Source organism: Carcharhinus amblyrhynchos, chromosome 2 (assembly GCF_965287045.1).
Source record: "Carcharhinus amblyrhynchos chromosome 2, sCarAmb.v2.hapA, whole genome shotgun sequence".
Taxonomy (NCBI): domain Eukaryota; kingdom Metazoa; phylum Chordata; class Chondrichthyes; order Carcharhiniformes; family Carcharhinidae; genus Carcharhinus; species Carcharhinus amblyrhynchos.
In genome coordinates, this window is record NC_137325.1 from 111,227,428 (window position 1) to 111,250,166 (window position 22,739).

At 40.1% G+C, this 22,739-nt stretch overlaps 1 protein-coding gene across 5 annotated transcripts in view; it reads left to right on the top strand.

The window, feature by feature from the left end:
* mllt10 (MLLT10 histone lysine methyltransferase DOT1L cofactor) overlaps window positions 1-22,739 on the top strand; it is a 272,972-nt gene that overhangs the window by 64,037 nt on the left and 186,196 nt on the right. For all 5 annotated transcript variants that reach the window (XR_013889342.1, XM_080211105.1, XM_080211106.1 and 2 more), the window contains 2 exons: window positions 5,919-6,012; window positions 22,078-22,173. Coding sequence is in view for 4 of the 5 variants with exons in the window: in XM_080211105.1 (XP_080067231.1) it covers window positions 5,919-6,012; window positions 22,078-22,173 (190 nt within the window). In the remaining variant the exon portion in view is untranslated. The remainder of the gene's footprint in view (window positions 1-5,918; window positions 6,013-22,077; window positions 22,174-22,739) is intronic.

Here is a 22,739-nt window from a genome sequence, read left to right on the forward strand (position 1 = left end):
CTGCCTACACTTCCAGCTGCCTTGGCAAAGCAGCCAGTGTAATTAAGGACCCCACGTAGTCTGAACATTCTCTCTCTCTTCCACCTTCTTCCTTTGTGAAAAAGATACAAAAGGTCTGAAGTCATGAACCAACTGACGCAAGAAGAGCTTGTTCCCTGCTGGTCTAAGACTTTTGAATGGACTTACCTTATAATAAGTTGATCTTTCTCTACACCCTAGCTATGACTGTAACACTACATTCTGCACTCTCTCGTTTCCTTCTCTATGAACATTGTTTTGTCTGTATAATGCACAAGAAACAAAACTTTTCAGTGTATGGTAATACACGTGACAAGAATAAATCAAATCAGAGATATGGTAGGATTTAATGACCTGTGCAGCTACAGTTAAACTTCCCCTTGCAATAAAGGTGAACATTTGATTTGCTGCCTGCATCATTTGCTGTACCTGCTTATGTCATATACTCAGTCCTTGCGTTCAAGTTGTTGATGTAGATTATAAGTAGTTGAAGCCCCAGCACTGATTCCTATGACATTCCACTAGTTAGAGAATAATGATCATTTGTCCCTACTTTCTATTTCCTGTTAGCTAATTAATCCTTTATCCATGCTAATAAGTTACTCTGACACCATGTGCACTTAGCTTGTGTAGTAACCTTCGATGTGGCATCTTATCAAATGTCATTTGGACATCCAAATACACTACAGGTTGCCTTTTATCTCCTTGTTTGTCACATCCTCAAATTCTAATAAATTAGTTGCCTGGTAGTGTAGAACTTGAGTATTGCTGGTGCATTCGACATGGTAATGCCTTGACTTGTCGGAGTTAACCTGTGTGGTTTGAATTTAATTGTTCCCTGGTGCACTCTCCATGGCAGCATCAAAGTCCACTTGCCATTCTCTTCCTATGTTGTGCTAATTGTTCCCTTTAGATTTGGAAATCTTGCCAACTTGACCTGATGAGTGCAAGATGAAAAGCTTTATCAGCCTCTTCTTTTTAACAATATTCCAATAAATTACTTGAATGTGACTTCTGTTTTGTAAAACAATGTTGACTCTGCTTAATCCCATCATGATTTTCTAAGTACTCTTAATAATGGATTCTGGCAATTTCCTTATGTTGCTGTTAGGCGAACAAGCCTGTTGTTTCTGGCTTTCTGTCTCCCTCCTCCTTTGAATCAAGGTGTTGCATTTGCTATTTTCTACTCCCCTGGGACCTTTCAGAATCTTAAGAATTTTGGAATTCCTCTACTAACTCTGTAGCCGTTTCTTTTAAGACCCTAGGACACACGCCATCAGGTCCTGGGAACTTGTCAGCCTTTAGTTCTAATAATTTTCCCAGTACCTTTTCCCTGGTGATGGGAATTGTTTTAAATTCCTGCCTTTCTTTCACTTCGATCTCAAGTACCTTTGATAGATCTTCTATAATGAAGACAGACAGAAAATAATCTGTTCAATTCCTCTACCTTTTCCTTACTTTCCATTATCAGTTCCCGAGACCCCCTCTCCACTTGGTTTTCACACTTGGTTTTGGGGCAGACTTTTATGTAGAGCCTACAGGAATTTTTAATCAGCAGCTGCTTAAAGCTCATCAGCCTTGTTTTGCCTACCATCAGTTCTTCATCTCCCTAAGTGGGGCTGTAGCATGTGTTTTGCATGATGATATCTACCATTTCCTTGCTGTGATTTCTTATCAGATATATAAGATCTGTAAGCACTGCATTTCCTTAGAAGCTGGTGTCTCTGCCTTGATCACTATTGCTGAACCAGTCTTGGTGCCTCTGTTTAACAAATCATCGGACCTTCGATGCCCAATGCAACTGCTAACGTTCTTCAACTTTTTCTAGGGATCTTCAATGACAGTATTGTTCTCCAGGAAATAAATAATTTTTGTGGATAGTTTGTGTTCCAGTTCTTGATCCTTGACCATGTCTTTCAATACAATTACATTAAAATTTCTCTGTGACTTGGCTCTGCACTCAAGTGCCTTTGATTTTGTTTTCAAAGGAAATAGTCCTTACAAATTGGTGCTTAGACCAGCATTCTGCACCTCAAAGTGAGTAGGTGGCATGCACATGATTGAGATCTCTCATGCAATAACATGGAGTAACATGTGCCAGTGTTTGAATCTAGGTGCATCAATTGTTAGGAAAACAAAGGTGATGTTAAGGGATTTATATTTGTATTGGTAAACATTAAGGTATGATTTTAAGTGGGTTTAACTTAATGTTTCTGTACCTAGAAGGAGAAACCAGTGATTACATTCCTGCTGGACAACGCTGTATGTGTGGGGTTTGGTTTCAATTCCAACTGTGATTCTCTTGTGCTTAGAGAAGGTTACAGCATGAAAAGTAAGAAAGTTGTTGCTTGGCAACAAGAGGTCCTTTTCCAGAGTTAAGGGCTTTCCTTTGTTCTTAGTTTTAACTGGTGCCAAAGCAGTTGGAGACAGGGTACTGGAGAGTGAACAGTGTTAAACTCTGCCAAGAGAAGCTGGACAGGACAAGGGATTTGCAAAAATGCTAGCTTAGGGAACAAGATACAATCCAGATAACCAGGAAATTGAGACAAAGAATGTCTAAGACAACTGTAGTTAAAATAACAGAAACCAAGGTATTTAACAGAAGAATTCAGGAAAGAATAAACCCTAGTTCTGAGTTAGAGACAATTGCATAACCAGAATTAAAGTGGGACAGCAGACTTCTGAGGTAAATTAAATGCCTGCTGCCATTTTAATAAGAGCATGGGAATAGAGATTTAAAGCAATTGTGAACAGTTTGTACAGCAGTCAAGGCGAAGATATCCTAAAAGAGTGAAATAAAATCCTGGACTGGATTCATTTTAAAAGTGGAGCAAAAGCTTTGGTCGTTTGTAAAACCTGGACGGGATTTTGGGATGCAAACTGCTATGAGAAAATATTATTATTATGAGAGAAGATTTTTAAGTGTGTTTTTCTGGGAGTGGAGATTGAAAACTCTCATGACAGTCATCTGGAGGGATTCTGAGAAGAAAACCACAGACACTAACTGGGGTTCAGAGTGGAATGTGAATATTTGACCGCAGCACAATTTGTGCTTAAAGGGGTCTTGTGTTAATGAGACCATTGTGGCTTAAAATGTACTTTGTAATCCATGTCGATCTTAAAATCTGTATGAGTTTATTAAACTGGAGGAGGGGTGGGGGAGTAAAGGAGTGCTGTGTAACATCAGAATTTTTCATGTTTGATGTTTTTGTGTTTTAAAACTAATAAGTGGTCCTATGACTCTTGCATGTTTTATTTTTAACAAAAATTAAAAGTTATAGTCTTTTGAGCCAGGGTTCCATTCTGGGATCTTCCTGTTCAGTTATAATATTAACTGGATCGTAACACAATATTGTTTTCAGTTTGCTTGCACCATGACTTTTAATCATGGTTAGGTGAAACTGACTGCACTTGGAGAACTAATTGTCTTGCTGAGATCATTGTAGAATGCTTCTTTCACCTCATCTGTATATCATTTTTTTTGGAGCGTAGGCATTCATTAGTTTGCATGGTAGTTAATGGCAAGACTTAAATGAAGAACAATGGGTCAATCTCTGATCCCTGTCGGAAGTAAGTTGAGATTTTGTCAGTTCAGATTTGAATGGTAAAGCTCGCAACTGAAGGTCGAAGCTGGTCCTTAGATTTGTTAGCTCCAACAGAATGTGTAGCCTGCACCAATCTCCTGAAGTTGAAATTCTTCTGGGAACCTTGTTTTGTTTAGTGGATGACTATTTCAGTATTGTTCCTGCCCAACATTCTGGCAATGAGTGTTCTGGTATTCTATGAATCGCGCTCCATACAATAACTCAGTCTTGTTTCTTATATCTTGACTGCTATAAATAAATGACCAGCCAAGAACATGGAGAGAAGATTGTAATTAGCCTCCCTTTTCTTTCTCTTTGGATTGGGGAGCAGCGTTCTACTCGTAAAGGTGTGCTCTGTTGCCCCAGGAGGAGATGAACTCCATATAATGCCCTGATCTGTGGAGAGTGAGTGTCACCCTGAAGTTGCATGTGTGCACGATTGAAACTGAAGACTGCGAGTAGCATTCTCTGTCTGTTCCTTCATTACTTCCTCCTTGCCAGAGGGCTTGATATGTCTGATGTTTTGATTGATGACTTGCTGAAAAACTTGCAGTATGGATATACTTAAGTGGTAGGATTTGTGCAAAGCCCCCCCTCACTTCTTTGGCCAAGATACTATGTAGCTAGTACTATACAGCTGCAAGTGTAATAGTTGAAAGAATGATTTTGGAGGTGCACTTCTCCTTGATGACATGCTGAGCAGGCTGAAGAGCATCATCTATCCTTGGCATTGCTATCCAGTCAATACTTTGCTAGTTGATCCATAATTGGGGTTTTGAAATCAGAGTTAACTTTCTTAGGATGATCCCTAGTATGGAGGGATTGTCTTAGGAGAAAAGGTTAAATCGGTTAAATTCACTGGAATTTAGAAGAATGAGAGTTGGTCTCATTGAAACATATAGGATTCTTAAGGGGCTTGACAGTAAATGCTGAGAGGATTTTCCCCTAATGGCAGAGTCTAGGAGCCGAGGACATAATAAAAGGGTGCCAATTTATGACTGAGATGAGGAGGAATTTCTACTCTGAAGGTTGAGAGTCTTTGAAATTCATTGCCACAAAGAGATTTGGGGGCAGAGTCCTTGTATATATTTAAGGCTGAAATAGATTGATTTTTTGGTCAGTGAGGTTGCAGAGAAAGGGCAGGAAAGTGGATATGAGGAATATCGGGGCAGCCATGATCATATTGAATGGTGAAGCAAACTCAAGGGGCCACATGGCACTGCCCATGGCTTTAAACAGGTCAGAAAATGAAGCTTTGCAGTAGGTGTCTTATTAGGAGAGACGTTTTGAGACGCTTACCATATGGTACCATATGTGGACGAAGAGCACCTCAGCTCTCTTCAGATCTTGGTCCTTCCCGTCTCCTTGATCTTCTAGTCCACATTGACCATAGATTAGAATTGGTACCTTCCAATTTCTGTAACAGAGTCCTATGGAGGTGTCCTCCTTATTCACTCTGCCACTGGGGAAATTTCAGATTTAGGAAAAACAATTAGTACAATTTTTCATTTTTCTTTCATGCAGTGTCAGTTTCACAGGCAGCGGACATGCATTACCCATCCTAAATTTTCCTTGAGCTAAGTGACTTGCTGAGTTACTTTAAAGGGGAGTTGAGAGTCAACCATGTTGTTGTGGATCTGGAGTCCCACATAGGCCAGCCTGAGTAAGGATGGCAGATTCCCTTCATTAGTGAATCTGAAAATTACTGATAGTTTTCATGGTCACCATTGTCTTGGTTTTATGTTGCAGGATGACTGACACCATTGCTGTCAGCTAATTTTATTACTAGCACATTTTCAACACATGAACACACAACTGCAAGGCATCTGCTACCTTGTTGCAATCTTCTGTTACTTGCATTTCTCTTTCTTGTGCTATCTGACTCTCATCAACTTCCACATCAGGTGACCCCATGAAGGACATGTTGTATCTTACACTGTGGTGCACTACAGCAATCATCCTATTATTATAATGGCCATTACTGAGACTGGCATGGTTTACTTGTCCAATGACATTATCACTATGTCATCACCTCTCCCAAAATAGTGATCTCGTTCTATTCTGATCTGAGCTGATGACGTTTTCCTAGATGAAATAAGAATATAGTGTAAAATTGATTTCTTGAGTTATTGCGAGAGAAAAGCTAGGATAGCATTTAAGTAACACATTTTATGATCAAAAAGCTGTTGGAGAAGGGGTGGGAAGAAGAGAGAATTAACTTCAATCACAGATGCAACCTGCGCAGCAGATTTTCTATCATGTAACTCAGTAACTTTTGGTAGGTTTTTTTAACCATCTTTATTGTTTTTTGTTCAGTGCACAGCTGGCAGGACTTCTGTGTGAAGAAGAAGGTTCGGAAGCTGATAACGTTAAATACTGTGGCTATTGTAAATACCATTTCGGCAAATTGGTAAGTTCTATGAATTTTTCGTAGATAATGGCTAGAATTTTGGAAAGAAAAGTCCAAATTTCTTTGGGGCGTCTTGACAAGTAGATGAATGAGATGGAAATAGGGAGTTTTAATTACGTCGAGCAGCATGGTCAGTGCAGGCTTGGAGGGCCGAAGGGCTTGTTCCTGTGCTGTAATTTTCTTTGTTCAATGTAATAGCCCTTTGTGATTGAATTGATTTCCTGAAAACAAGCTGGAGGAAATGTTCTACAAATAACTTTGTTCACTACTTTATGGTACACACTTTATCATTCTGAGCTCACCATTTCAGTTCTGCTATATAGGATATTTTGCATATGTATTTTGTACAAAGGGATGTGGACTGCGGGTTAATCTGATGCTGTTCAAATATTGTAAAACTTTTGAACACTTAATTGCTAATTACATTATGTTAAAACATAGTGTGTTTTGCTAGTTCAAAAATCTGGTGTTGATCCAATTCAAATGAGTGGAGATAAATGAGAATCAAAAGGGTTAGTGCCATCGTTAAATGCAGAGCAATTTATAATTAGTACTACTTTCTTATATAGATTACATTAAAAAGCAAAAGCATTTTTCTGTATACATTTAGATATAATTTAGATATACATCCATGCCTTTGTTACTCCTGGTCTGGACTATTCAATGCACTCTTGCACATCCTCCTATATTCTACCTTCTGCAAACTTGTGGTCACCCAAAAATATACTGGCTGTGTCCTAACTCTCTCCAACTTCTGTTCACCCATCAGTCCTGTGCATGCTTACCTATCTATATTAGCTCTTGGTTAAGCAGTGGTTCAATTTTAAAGTTCTCATCCATGTTTTCACACACTTTTGTGGCCTTGCATCTTCCAATCTTGGTAGCCTTCTCCAGTCTTGTAACAACAACCCCCCCACCCCCAAAAGATATCTGGCATCTTGAGCATCCCTGATTTGCCACAGTTGGCAATGTTTTAAGCTGCTGAGGCCCTAACTCCTGCATGTTCCTTCCTAAACTTCTCTGTGTCTTTGCCCCTCTTTCCCCACAATTAAGACATTTCTTTAAAACTTTTGATCATCTGCCTTAAAATCTCCTTGCATGGCTTGATATCAGAATTTGTTTGTTCGTCCTGCTTGTTGCTTATTAGGACGTTCACTCCATAAAAGGTGCCACATAAATGGAAGATTTTTTAAAAGAAAGGCACTCAGTATTTTAAATCAAATAGCTATTTATTTGAAATAGCTAGCTTGAATTGCCTTAGTTTACAGCCTGTCTAGACTGTTTTAATTGTGTTAAAATATTGGATGAGAAGTAAAATAGTGCAGTATTAAAATGAAATTACACTGTTCTTTTGACATAAGGGGAAAGGTTATGTTAGAGTATATCACTCCTCTGCACATGAATTTTGAAAACAGATTTTGCTTTTGAACTGGAAGTGATGTAGATTTTTGCAGTAAAAGATTGATTCTTTGTATCACAACATCCAGATGTTTTTGCTACTTGGAATTTTCAAGCATGCAACCTTTCATGGTATACAGACATGAAAATTATGGGCGAAATAAGGCCATTTGGTCCATGAGGCCCAGCTCACATGGCGATACCTGATGAATCAAGGTTAGACACTATGGTTGCGATTTTAATTCCTGAATTGGGACCCTCAACTTTAGAGCATTGATCTGTGTTGACCTGGAAAAACACACTCTGCAATTTTAATATGGAGTGTGCTTAAGTAGCAGCCTTTTCTGAGGCTGTTGTTGGTCCATAAAATGAAATTGTAACTTGAGTAGAGGAAATTGGACAGAGAGAGCCTCCATACTATCAATAGCAGCTGGCCCATAAACCTTCCCAAAGGGAAAGGACAGATGAACATCTTGGGTGCGGACTCAGTTAGTTCTAACAGTACAAAAGTTTCCGTTTATAAAACGCCTTTAGAGAAACCTTCTAAACAGAGATTCATTAGCCTATCCTTTTCATAGTTGCTAATAGACTTGCTGGCGTATTACCAGAAATTTCATTTTGCTCTGTTTTGAATCCTATCTGTGTTCTTTGGCAATTTGCTGTTTCTAATAACGTTGCATCATTTCTGCTGCCAACATTGTTGAGGGACATTTCATGGTCTTTTCTGCTCTGTGTTACCTTTCACCTCTGTTCTGCCATTGCATATCTCTCTCTGCTATGTTGTTGTTACATCTGTCTTAATTTTGATGGTGCAAGAGACACAGTTCATGAAAAGGTATTTCAAATTTGTCTCGAGTGAGCTGACAACAAACTCATTTATGCCCCTATCAGAAGATTGGGTGGTTGCCTCTTTTAGCTCCCATTAACAACACATTCTGAAATTTGATGTGCTGGCATTGCATCAGTAAACAAGTACGTCGATCCAGGTAGTGGATTTAAACGAATGACCACCTGTCTCTAAAGCAACTCTCTCCAATTATCCAAACTCCTGTCCCTTGTATTCACCAGTAGCCACATACTCTCCCAAGGAAAGCCAAGCAACAGAATATAAAATGCCAAGACAAATTAATGGAGGAATATCTATTGATTCCACTTGGACTCCCTTTGAGCATTCCGAAATTTGCTTTATTGCCTTTTACCATGTTTATATTACTTGTTATTTTATCTTTTATTTAAAAGAAATCTTTGCCAAAGCCAGCACCAAGCCTACCTTAAGGCATGTGGAGAGTAGTACTTGCTGCACAAACCAGATTTTAATTGTTTAATTTGCATGTTCTTTTGGAAAAGAAGCAGTGCCGAAAATTTAACTGCAATGTATTCTATAATCTGACCATTTCTGTAATAAGAACACAATTCTTTAACTATCCTATATATCTCAAAGTCCATGCATCTTTAATGTAATTGGGAAGTAACTTGCAAACTTCCCAGTGTCCAGTGAGGGAGGGTGCTCCAAAGATGTGCTGGGGAATCCCTGTCAACCTCACAGTCTACACAGCAATTGCCTTGCACAGGGAATCATCTGAACATGTGATTTAAATCTCAAGCCTTGGATGGTTCTGACTAGGTTACGCCAATTGTTACTCCGAGGAAGTTAGAAGAATTAAAACCACTCATAACTTCTGGGCAACCTCTGTAAAGACCCAGACAAGTGTCCAATTCCACCCCTGATTGCCACTCGAGGAGAACATGACCCAATATATCCAGCTGAGCCTATTTGAGTGTTTAAAATGGCATTAGTTTGACCCACCAGTATAAACATTACTAGCATCTGTTATCAGATCTGGCAGAAACACAGTGGAGTTCCTTATTGTGTCCAGGTCTGCCTGTAATCTGATTTTTATCTCTCCTTTTGAGTTTTCGTGGGCAAAAATTTTAGGAAAGTTTGTGTTGAAAGTTACAGGCCTCCTTCTCTTTTCATTCACAGGTTTTAAGTCGGTCCACCTCGTGTCCAACGAGGGGCATACAAGCGATGGGTCGTACCGGGGCTGCTCTTGGTTGTTCGAGATTGGCCTAGTGCTTCATGTTGTTAGTGTGTGCCTAAACTGGACAAGATACTGGGCAAGACGACAGCTCAGTGACTATCGCTGATTGCTGTGCAGACACATGGATTTGGGCTGGTGTCTGTGGGAGTTTGCGCATTCTCCCCGTGCTTACGTGGGTTTCCTCCGGGTGCTCCGGTTTCCTCCCACACCCCAAAGATGTGCTGTTAGGCTGATTGGCAAGAATAAATTGTCCCTAAATCAGTTTCCTTCAATCTGGACGGCCATAAAACATTAGACAGGGGTCGTGGGTGGAGAGGGGGACTGGTGGTGTTGAGATGGTGGCGTGGGCTCGTTGGGCCGAAGGCCCTGTTTCCCGGGCTGATTTTGTTTTTTGTTCTTTTGCTGAGTGAGATCTAAACGTGAGCAGCAGATTCTCCCACAGCGGATATATGTAAAAGGTACAGTCGCTGCTGGGGGCAATTTGATCCTTCCTTCTCCTCTGCTTCTCTGCCATGCTGGTTTTTTTTTTGCTTGATCTCAAAGGTATCTGTAGCACTCCCATTGTAGCATCTCTAGATTTCATGAACAAAGCTGCACTTGCCACTAATGGTGAATGTGGTACACAGCAAGGGACTTCTTTAGGGAGATCCTTGAAACATTTGCATGGATGCTCCTGTCCATCCAAGATGATTTTGGGCTTCTGAATGTCATCCACCTGGGCATTTTATGAACAACTTTGCAGAATGATAGACTCGATGCTGGCGATATCAGGTGATTCCAGGACTTTAGTGTTGGTGATGTGATTCTGCCAGTGAGTATTGAAGATGCCCTGGAGGCAGTGCTATGGAAGCACTATGGAAGGCATATGTGATGGTGGTACAGGATCTATGACCTGGACCATAGAGAAGGGTGGTGAGGATTGCAGCTTTATACGCTTGGAGTTTGCTCTGTGGCCTGAGTCTGTGGTTGCCTCAGACATTGATTTGTAGAGTCTGCTGACTGGCCTATTAGCTTTTGAAAGCCTGTTGACCATTTCTTTGGCTATTATGGTATTGAAAGACATGACGCTCCCCAAATCTGCACATTGTTCCCTTTCAGATAACAATATAATTCCCTTTTGAATGTTTTGATTTAATCTGTCTATACCACATTCGTGGGCAGTGCATTCCAGACCTTAATCACTCACTACATGAAAAAGGTATTCCTCATGTCATTTTTTTTCTTTGTCCTTTACCATTTTCTTTAAATCTGTACCCTCTACATCTCAACCCTTTCACGAATGATGAGCGTTTCCCCTATCTACTCCGGCCAGGCCCACCATGATTTTAAGTACATCTATCAAATCTTTTCTTCAAAGAAAACAGTCCTACCCTGATCATCCTATCTTATTAACTGAAGTTCCATAATGCATTCCTTGAACTGTTCTCCTGAATATTTACTACACCCTTGAAAATGCCTTTGTCAGGCTACTATTAATTGGTGTACGGCAATTACTGAGTTAAATTTGTGCTATTGCTTGTCCTATAAATAGAAACAGTAAGAACACTTTGAGTAGAGGGCTTCTTGTCAGTTAGTAGAACTGAGGAAGTGTTTTACAATAAACTGGCTTGAATCTAAGACCAGCCTGTGTTGATTCTTTCACCACAGCCACTTGTGAGTAACAGCCTTCACATCCTTCCTAAATTGCGGTGCCTAGAATTGGACCTAGCACTCCAGCTGAGGCCAAGCTAGTGTTTTATATAAGTACACCATAAGTTCCTTGCTCATTTACTCTATATATCCCAGTTACTAAAACCAGGACACTGTATACTCCGTGCTCTCAATCTGTCCTGCTACCTTCAAACACTTATGCACATATACATCCAGGTTATACTATTCCTGCATCCCCTTTAGAGTTATATGCTTTATTTTATACTGTCTCTCCATTTTCTTTCTGGCAGATTGATTCACATTACATTTCTCTGCATTGAATCTCATTTGCCACCCCTCTGCACATTTCAAGAACTTGTCTATATACTTGTGAAGTTCTACTTATTGTTCACAATGCTTCCAAGTTTTGTGTTAGTCACAAGCTTTGAAATTGTGCCTTGACACCAAGTTCTAGGTCATTATATCAGGAAAAAGCAGGAGTCCCCACGCTCTGAGGAACTCAATACAAACTTTCCTCCAGCACAAAAGAAATCCATTACCACTACTTTCTTTTTCCATATCACTTGGTCAATCTCATATTCATGCCGCTACTGTTCCTTTGCTTCTATGAGCTATAAAATTGCATATAGGTCTATCACATAGTACTGTATCAAATGCCATTTGGAAGTTCATGTACACCACATCAACAGCATTGTCTTCATCAACCCTCCCTGTACCTGTGACAAAAAATTCCAAAGGCACAGGTTTGGAGGGCTCAAGGGCCTGTTCCTGTACTGTACTTTTGTTCAATTAGTTAAACGTTATTTTCCCTTAAATCCATGCTGGCTTTCTTTAATTAACTGGCATTTGTCCATGTGACTATTTATTTTGTCCTGAATTATTATTTGGAGAAGTTTCCCACTGCCAAAATTAAACTGATTGCCCTGTAGCTATTGAGCTTAGCTTTATGGCATTTTTGAAGAAGGACGTATAATGTTTGCAGTTCCCCAGCCTTCTGACACCACCCCTGAGTTGGAGAGGCTGAAAAGTTAAGGTCAGTGCCTCCACAATTTCCATCTCACTTCCCACAGTATCCTTGGGTGAATCTCACCTGATCCTAGTTCTTGATCAACATTAGTGCAAATAGTCTGTCTGATACCACTTTCTTATCAATTTAACACCTCTAGTGTCTGAATTAGCTTTTTCATCATGGCCTGGATGGCATCTTCATAGGTGAAGATAGATGCAAAGTATTCATTTAATACATCAGCTTTGCCCTTTGTGTCCATCTCTAATCTTTTTTTGGACCTGAATTGGTTCTGCTACTCCTTTTACCACAATTTTACTATTGACCTGTGATCTGTGTCTTGTAAATGGTAAACATGTTTTGGGAAATCAGCAGTTGGCAGATTAAATTAAATGTGAAAAAATGTGAGGTGATTCATTTTGGCAGGAAGAACATGAGACAACAAAAATAAGGAAGAGAGGGAGCTAGGTATGTATGTGCACAGATCGTTGAAGGTGGCAGGACAGGTGGCAAGTGCAGTTAATAAAACATGTAGAATTCTGGACTATATTAATAGGGGCATAGAGTACAAAAACAAGGAAGTTATCTTGAACTTATACAAGACACGAGTTAGACCTTAGCTAGAGCATTGTGTATCGTTCTGGGTGCCACACCATAGGAAGGATGTGAACACTTTGGAGAATTGCAGAAGAGGTTTACTAGTGGCTAAAGGGATGAGAAACTTCAGTTATGTGGATAGATTGGAGAGGTTGGTACTACCCTTCTTGGAGAGAAGATGGCTGAGAGGCTATTTGATAGAAATTTCCAAAATCATGATGGGACTGCACAGAGTAGATGGGGAGAAACTGTTCCTGCTTTTAAAAAGATAAGAAAGAGAACCAAATTTGAAGTGCCATGCGGCCAGTGTTTTCAGTCTGGAATGTATGGTGGAAGCAGACTCAGTTGATGATTCAAGAAGGCATTAGATAGTTACCGGAATAGAAACGATGCTCAGGGGAATGGCACCAAATCACGTTGCTTGTTTGGAGAGCCAGTGCAGAGATGATGGGCCAAATTGCCTCCTTCACCCTGACAATTCTGATAATCACTTGCTGCTGGATTCCTATCTGCTGTTGTAGCTGCAGTACCTAAAGAGGTATTCTAGTTTCAATTTTTGAATGCTAACCCCCAGGATATTGATAGTAATGTCATTGAATGTCAAATGTTTAGTTGGAGGGACAAAGGAGAATGCAAAGACTGGATTATAATACATATATGTGAATTCACAAAGTGTGTTGAATAAAGTTGGTGAGCTACAAGCACAAAAAGCAGTGTGACTATGATGTAGTGACAGTAATAGAAACATGGTTTACAATTGGTGAAAACTGGATGCTTAGTGCATAACGATATAAAGTGTTATGAAAAGATAAAGGACAAAAGGGAAGTGGGAATGTCAGTACCGATTAGGTGGAGTATTGTAGTTTTGGAAAGAAGGGCCGCCCTTGAGAGGGCAAGAATAGAATCCAATTGGTTAGCATTAGAAGCAAAAAAGGTATGGTCACACGACTGTGGGTATTCCATAGGTCTCTAAATAGTGAGCGAGTGATAGAGGAGCAAATCTGGAGGCAAATCAGATGTGCAAGAACTAGAATGGTGATAGTTGGGGGCTGTGTCTCTTCATTCATGGGATGGATGTATTCATCGCTGGCTGGGTCAGCATTTTTCTCATCCCTAATTACCCTTGAACTGAATGGCTTGCTAGGCCATTCTAAAGAGCAATTAAGAGTCGACCTCATTGCTGTGGTTTGGAGTCACATGTAGGCTGATTAGATAAAGATGGCAGATTTCCTCCCCTAAAAGATATTAGTGAATGGGATGGGTTTTTATGACAACTGACCATGGTTTCATGGTCATCTTTAACCTTTTAATTCCAGATTTTTATTGACTTCAAACGACACCATCTACCAAAGTGGGATAAGAACCCAGATCCCCGGAGCATTATCCTGGATCTTAGTATTATCCGTGCAGTGATAATACCACTACATCACTGCTTGTCCTGTGGAACAACAGGGCCTCGGCCCTTTGGCTAAGATCAAGTGTAGTATCGACATGCTGTACTTGGTTGAAGTCATTAGGTTACATTTGAGCTTCGTTTGAAGCAATTTTTAAAAGCTGCATCTCGGCCTTTTGGCTAAGATGCAAATGAGATCAAGCCTTGGAGGAGAAGTTATACCTACTGCAATCAGCTTGGATCATGTAGATCAAGCGCAAGATAGGAGGTGAGAGCCTCTCTTGCCAGCTTGGATCGGGAATGTATCAACTTGTTGGGACTCTCTGAATTGGGCTTGATTGGATTGAATTGGAATAAAAACAAAAAAAACAACGTGGGCAGAAGGGAGAGGAACAAAATTTTTCGGCCAGGGTGGCAGCCAGGTGGATCGAAGGGAGCCAAGGTGGCAGTCAGGTGGAGTGAGGGGAGCAAAGGCTGGACTGGGGGAAAGAAGCACAGGTAGTGGTTTTTATTTGGAAGATTCATTCTTAGGGCTTTGGTGAGTTCCTGCATTGTACCTTTGAGATGGTACGCATTGTTGTCACTGTGCATTGGTTGTGGCAGTGGTAAATGTTAGTGGATAGTGAGTATATCCCAAATCGGGTGGCTTTCATCCCTAGTCCTTTTATTGTCAGTTAATGGGAGCATTTTTTTTCTCATTAACCTTAACCAAACCTGTCATTATGTTCTACAGCTCCATTAAATTTCCCAGCAATCTATTTGATTCCAAGGAGAACATTCCCAGTGTTTCCAACCTAACCTTGTAACTACAATCCCTATTCCTGGAACTGTTTTGGTAATTTCTTCTGCACCCTCTCAAGGACCCTCACAATCTTGAAAGCGTCCATTACTGGACACAATCCTCCAGTTCTGGCCTAACTAGAGCTTTACATAATTCCAGCATAACTTAGCTTATTTGTACCCTCAATCTCCATTTATGAAACCATTCCATGTTTTGTTAATCACTATCTCAAAAAATGCCTTACTAACACCAACAATCAATGCATATCCACCCCCTTATACATTCCCAAGTTCATATGTTCCTACGCATGCTTTAGAACTGTGTTAAAAGACTATATTGCTCCTCCCAATCTGTTCTGCCAAAATGCATCACCTCATACTTCTCTATTAAATTCCATCTGCCATTTATCTGCCCATTGTGCATGCCTTTGTCACATTGCAAATAATGAGCATTATCCTTACGTAACACCTTCAAGATTGGTATCATCAGGAAATTGTGAAGTTCTACTGTTCCAAGTCATTCATATACAGCAAATAAAAACAGTGGTCCTTCACAAATCCTTGGGAACCGTCACTGTCTTCCATCCTTCAGTCTGAAAAATAACCACTTACGATGACCCCATGTTTTCTGTCCTTCAGCCATCTTATAAATCCAATTGGACACTGTGCCACGAGTCTTAATTTTATTAACTAGTTTCTTAAAATCCATTTAGACGTCAACCTTCTGTCATTGAAAATTCAATTAGTTAAGCATGATCTACCTTTTACAAATCTGGGCTGGCTCCCCTTGATTAAGTCACAAACCTCCAAATGTTTGTTGGTTTCCCCTCTGATTATCATTAAGCCATACCCATTCTTGACGTTGAGCTAACTAGTCTGTGGTTGCTAAGACTATAATTTACACCCTTTCTTGAATAAGATTGTGTCACATTTGCCTTTCTCCAATCCTCTGGCACCTCATTTGTAACTAGAAAAAAATCAGAAGACCACGACAAGACCATCCTCCATCTTCAGCATAATTCCTTTAGCAAATTGGAATGCAAGCCATCTAGTTATCTTCCCTAAGCATAGCGAGTCTTTCCATTCTCCCTCCTGATTTTTCACCTATTCTACTTTTTCTCTTCCTTAGTAAACATCGATACAAAGTACTCATTTCGCCTGCACCTCTTAACCATTTTCACCTTATTTGTCTTTAATAGGGTCTATTTCTACTCCTATCTGTGGAAGATTTTTCAGTTCCCTTTTATGTTGTCTACCATTCTATTTTCCCATTCTCTCTTTGCTAGCCTTATTTTCCTGTGCATCTCCCCTCTCAACCAATTTTATTTAATTTAGCTCTCATTTGAAAAACTCACCTGACATGCTAAAATTACATCATCTCTATCTCTTGCTATCCCCAACATTTTGTTTTTGTTAGAATATATCTAAACCATCCCTCCCTAAAATTCCATTATAGTTTTTCCTATCAGTTCCTTTTTACCCTGGCTAGATCCCTTCTGGTCACACTGAAATTAGCCCTCTTCCAATCTAGACCTTCTAGTTTGTATTGTTGCTTTTCTACATTACTCATCTAAACCCGATGTTTGCTAATACTCGTGTTTCCTCACAGACACTTGGTCCATGGCCAAGAATACGCCTTTCAGCTTGTCGAGCCTGCTCCACATTCAAACAGATTTTGGCCAATCACCTACCTCTACCATGTTTTCCCACTATCACCATAATATCTCTTGATGTCATTCATATCCAGAAATCTAATGATTTCTATCTTGAACAGTATCAATGATTTGAGCTTTCACAGTCCCTCTAGGATATAGAATTCCAAACATTCACTAATCCCTTTGAGTTCTGAAATTCCTTCCCTTCTCAGTCTTAAATTTCCCACCCCTTATTCTGAGACTCGCTCTTCTGGCCAAGGGAGTGAATGATTTTATCTGCCCTGTCAGGCCCTGTAAGAATTTTGTAAGTTTCAATTAGATCACCTCTTGTTCTTGAAGACTTGAGAGCACAAGTTGAGTTTTGTCAATCTCCCCTCAAAAGACAATCCTGCCATCCCATGGATCAATCTGGTGAACCTTGTTTGCACTTCCTGTATGGTAAATAGACCTTCCTTAGATGAGGAGACCAAAACAACACACTACTCCAGGTGCACTCTCACCAGGGCTCTGTACAATTGTAGCAAACATTTTTTTATTCCTGTATTCAAATCCACTTGCAATAAATGCCAACATATCATTTGCATTCCTAATTGTTTGCAGCATCTGCATGGTAGTTTTAAGTGACTCATGAACAAGGACACCCAGGTGTCTTTGGACACGCACACCCTTCCTAACCTCTCACCATTCAAGAAATACTGTCTTTCTGTTTTTTTCCACCAAGTGGCCAACTCTGCACTTATTGACATTATGTTGCATCTACCAATGTTATTACCCTATTGCTTAACCTGTTGAAATCCCCTTGAAGCCTCATCACATCCTCCTCATAACTTACATTCCCACCATGTTTTGTGTCATCAGCAAATTTATCTACGCTCTAGGCGATGTTCTCAAAAAAAGCCAAGTAAATCTGTGGCTTTGCCCAATCATATTCTTTTCTAAATGTCTAGTTATCGCGTTCTTTACAATAGATGCTAATGTTTTCCTATTACTGACGTGAAACTAACAGATTTGTAGTTCTATTTTCACCCTCCTTTTTCTCCTTCCTTTCTGAAATAGCAGGTTTACATTTGTTGCTATCCAGTTTGCAGGAATCTTTGCAAAATAACAATGGTTTTAATTGATTATTTTACCATTCAACCTGTTTTCATAAGATTCTTAAAATTAAGCTCCTTACGGATGAGGAAGGCCATTGATATACCCCGAATGGCCCTATAACTATCCACATTATAACAATTTTCTACCAGGATTTTCATCTTGATGTTTCTGCCTGGCAGTTAATGTTAAATGTTGATCACTTTCTTTGTAAAAAGAGGCTTCTGACGTTGGGTTTAATGTTACTTCTTATTAGTTTTGATCTATGTCCCTTTGTCATCCTTTCCTGTTTATTTTCCTCTAATACGTGAAAAGCTGATGTCTTTGCCGTCTTGGATCAGGCCAATTAGAGTTCAGACTCTTGGTTATTATCTACTGTGTCTAGTACTTGAATTGCATCTTTATTTCGTTGCAACCAGAACTAGTTCTCCAGTTATATTTCAACCATAACTTGTACTGTTTTGGCTATGTTTCGAATTCTGTTTTGGACTCAAATTCAATTAGCTCTGTGAATTAAATAAAAGCAAATACTGTGGATGCCAGAATCTGAAACAAAAGCAGAAGATGCTGGAAAATTTCAGGTCTGACTGCATCTGTGGAGAGAGAATAGAGCCAATGTTTTGAGTCAGGATGTTAGCTCTGTGAATTGCTATTAAGTATTGATTTGGACATGTTTGAATTTCTAGGTAATAGAACTTCTAGGTACATTTAAACCATAACCATTAATTTACCATCATTTGTGGAGTGCATGCATGTCCATTTCCCTTTCTATGTGCATTTTCTGAATTAAATTTATTCAACTATTGTTCACTGACTTGTATATTGTTTAGTTGAATATTCTTGGAAGACTGCTTTTGCTACCACTGGTGACAGCTATGGCCTAATTATTATCATCGTGTCTTTGAGTCAGAAGGTTGTGTTTTCAAGTCCCACTCCAGAAATTTGAACACGGTCTAGGCTGCACTTCTGCATGGTTGGAAGTGCTTATTCTCTTGTGATGTTAAATCTAGGCTGTGTCTATCTCTTCAGGTGTGTGTGTGAAAGATCCTATGGCTCCATTTCAAGTAGGAAAGTTATCCTTTCATTTCATTCTGACTTTTCCCATGTTAAAAAGATTGCAACAGTACCATTTGATCACCCTTTGATATCAACTATCTTTTTTAACTTTGTCAGTTGGTTTTTCAGCCAGAAGCTCTTCTTGCTGCTAATCATCACCTTTTATCCAGGCTACCTTGCCTGCATCAGTGGCTATGTTTTAAGCAGATGTTATCCCCGGACAGTATTAATCCCTCAACTAACACCACTAAAACCTCTGACCATTATCCACTTGCTGTCTGTGGGAACTTGTTATGTGTAAAGTGGCTGCATCATGTCCTACTAAAAACAGTCACTACAGTTCGTAGATTATAATAGGGGTAGCCAAATATTAGCTGGGGAGCTGCATGCAGTTAATATACAGATGAACTGTGGCTTTACAAATAAAGTGGGGTGACGGTTATGGTAGGGAGATTAATCTGGATCATTCTGAAGAATTGGCTGACTGGCGACCTAATGCATCCACTGGTCCAGCCTAATTTCTCTGACTCTGCGATGTAGAGGCCACACCCTCAGTAACTGCTGCTCTCATGGAGCCTGCGGAATGCCTTATTGCACTGGATGGACTACCTGGTGCCGTTTTGCCCTCACATAGCTGAGGGGCTGTGGATGATTGGAGGAGGCCACGGGGGGGCTAGACTGAAACATGAGGTTTGGGGTTCAGGCTTTGACAATAGTTTCTCTCCGCTCCGACTCTCCCGCATTGGGCAAAATGGAGAAATTTAGATAGGGAGAGTGGAACCAGAGCAGGAGATGAGCGAGTGTCGCTGAATGAAGAGAGAAAGAAGGTAAATGTGTGCAGTAATAATGAAGATGTGCCTATAAAGGTTGTCCATGCCTTGTGGCTTTCGAATGCCTGGAGATTATTGTACAAGTCTGAAAGGTTCAGAAATTTTGGCTCCCCTGGATTACAAAATACCCTGGGGTGCACTGAATTTAAGTGTTTGCTAATGTTTGAAAATGATATTAATTTGCATTAAGTTTCTTTTAGCTTTATTTCAAGTCCTGCAAAAATGTACATGTAAACAAAATTCCATTTTTAAGTTAAATTTTCATGTAGATCTTCTGTGCCCATCAATCTGCCTTATGTTGGAAGTAATTGTGCAGAAATTGAATGATTATCGCTACTGGCACCGAACCATCATTCCCCATGGGTCACATCCCGTAGGTACCCTAGAAGATGCTTTTCGGGGGGGGGGGGAAGAGAGAGAGAGAGAGAGAGAGAAAGTACCCCGTAGGTACTTAAAGACCCTACACAAGATGTGGGGGATTTTGATGGTAGCCAGATTCTAGAAAAACTTCAAATATTCTTTTGAAGTTAAAGACCTACTAAAATTTATTGAAACATAAAAATAATCAAACAAGGCAATGCAGAACAGTAACCTATGGCCAAAGGGAGAACTTTGGATGGCTAGGTGGTGCAGTAAGAAGTCTCACAACACCAGGTTAAAGTCCAACAGGTTTATTCGGTAGTAAAGCCCAGGCAAGTCATGGGGTTACAGATACTGTGACATGAACCCAAGATTCCAGTTGTGGCCATCCCCGTGTGCGGAACTTGGCTATCAGTTTCTGCTCAGCAACTCTGCACTGTCGTATGTCGTGAAGGCCGCCTTGGAGAATGTTTGCCCGAAGAAACTGATGGCCAAGTTCTGCACACGTGAGGACAGCCTCAACTGGGATCTTGGCTTCATGTCACACTATTTGTAAACCCCATGACTTGCCTGGGCTTGCTACATCTCACTTACTGTCCTGTCTGGAGACAATACACATCTCTTTAACCTATGCTTAATGCTATCTCCACTCACGTCTGCAGCTTTGAGATTTGATTAGTAGACTAGCTGTAAGGACTCACGTTCTAATCAGTATTCTGTAAACTGTGTGTGCCTTTATATGATCAGAACTCTGTTTGTTATCAGAACTCTCCACACACCTGACAAAGGGGCAGAGCCCCGAAAACTAGTGGCATTTGCCACCAAACAAACCTGTTGGACTTGAACCTGGTGTTGTGAGACTTCTTACGGTGTTTACCCCAGTCCAGTGCTGGCATTTCCACCAACATAGGTGGTGCAGACTAGTGCCACAGAGTCTCTCTCAAAGATCTGAGGCTTTGAGCCAAAATACAATTATACTTTCTGCTTAACTCAGATACTCCTACTAATTAGCTTAATTCTATTTCGTTTCATATTAATATGTCAGTCCAAACCATGACAGATTTTCTCAGCCAATTTCAATACGTTACCAGACATCATTTTTTATTTGTCAATTCTATTACTGGATCGTTACCCCTGGCATGGTCTACTTCCTTGTTGCTGTTTCTAAGGGCACCACCACCTGGCTCTTTGGGAAAAGACACATTGCCAAGTCAGAGAGAACGCCAGTCGTGGGCCCTAAGACAGACACGTTTCTATACCTGGACAATAGAAACAGTGTCCAAACATAGTTATGTTTGATCCTCCGTCCCTAAAACATGAAACTATTGCATTCCTGCTAACTTGGCTATTAACTTCTGAACTTCCATCATTTCTGCAACGTTCGCATTTTGAGGTGAGCAAATAAAAAATGCTTTTAATATGTTAAAGTACATCATTCAGTATTTTGATATAAATATACTTAAAATCATATTCATATCATTCTCAGTAATGCATTCACACATGAATAAACTGTCCATAGATCTTGTTAGGTATGAATCACTAACTCTTTCCAGTTGTTGCTTAACTTAAGAATCTGCCTGTGGTTTTGCTCATTAACCCGGAACCACCACCCCACACCCACACACACACACACACACACACACCCCCACCCCCACCCCCACCCACCCACCCACCCCCCCACACCCCCCCACCAAAACTGCCCCCTCCCCACACACACAAGGACTGCAAGCAAATTGTCTGGAAAGTTTAAACTCCTGTTACGCAATTACCCTGCACTTGAAAATATCCAAAACTATGATTTTAAATTGGAGATTTCAAATAGTTCTGACTTATAGCAAATAGTTACCCAGAAAAAGTTAGAAGGATTGAAATCACTTTTCCTGGGTAACCATAATAAACCCCTCCTTTGTGGAGAGTCTCAAATGAGAAGAGGTAAAGAGGCAGAGTCTTTTAAAAAGAAAACTACAGAGAGCATGTGGCTGATGGTAATGATGTTCAGTGGTGGGTCGAAGGCAAGGTTGACGTAAAGGAATTCTAACGAGGTGTTGGGGGTTGAGAAATCAAAGTAGATTAATAAGAATGAGAGTTTGAACAATGCAATGTGGTGTGGGGTAGGATACATTTTTTTCATCCTTCCAAAATACAATGTGTCTCACAAAATAATGTTTCAAGATTGATCATAGTTTTTCCACATTCCCTCCTGCAGAAACAAAAGGACAGAGACAAATATAGGCAACAAAAAATCAAAAAGTCTTTGGATTTGTCATCTGCAGTTCCATCTCTCACTGTGACAACTGAAAAGGTGAGTGATAATTTATTTTAAAGTGAGTTATTGAAATAAAATCCCAAATATAAATATGCTATTGGCTCACTTTTAAGAGTAAACCTTGAAAAAACGTTGTCGTTAGAATTTTAAAATCTTCTTATAAATTGAGCTGCTCGGCATGAACTTCATCTTCTGAATGCCCTAAAGTAGTAAGTTAGATATTTTTTCTTCCTTACTTTTATAAATCGAAGAATGAAAGCAACTCTAGTTGGACATTTGGTCTAATTTGTTCACCGGCACACTTTTTTTGTCTGCTACTCTCTGAAGATGGGGTTTATTCCGTGGGCACAAAGGGGTACCTTACACTAACTCAGGTGACTTCAGCAGATGGGGCAGATTATCATAAAATTTGGTGCCATGCCATGGCTGCTTTTCCCAGTGTCTACTCACCTGTTCCAACCCTGCTGCAATTTTACCAGTGATGGGGAGTTAGCAGATGTTGTAACTGCCCATGCACCAATTGAGGCCCTTAAGTGGCCAATTAATGGTCCCACCTATGATTTTTTTCCCACGTAAAAGCCATCCCCACAAGGAACTAGGGT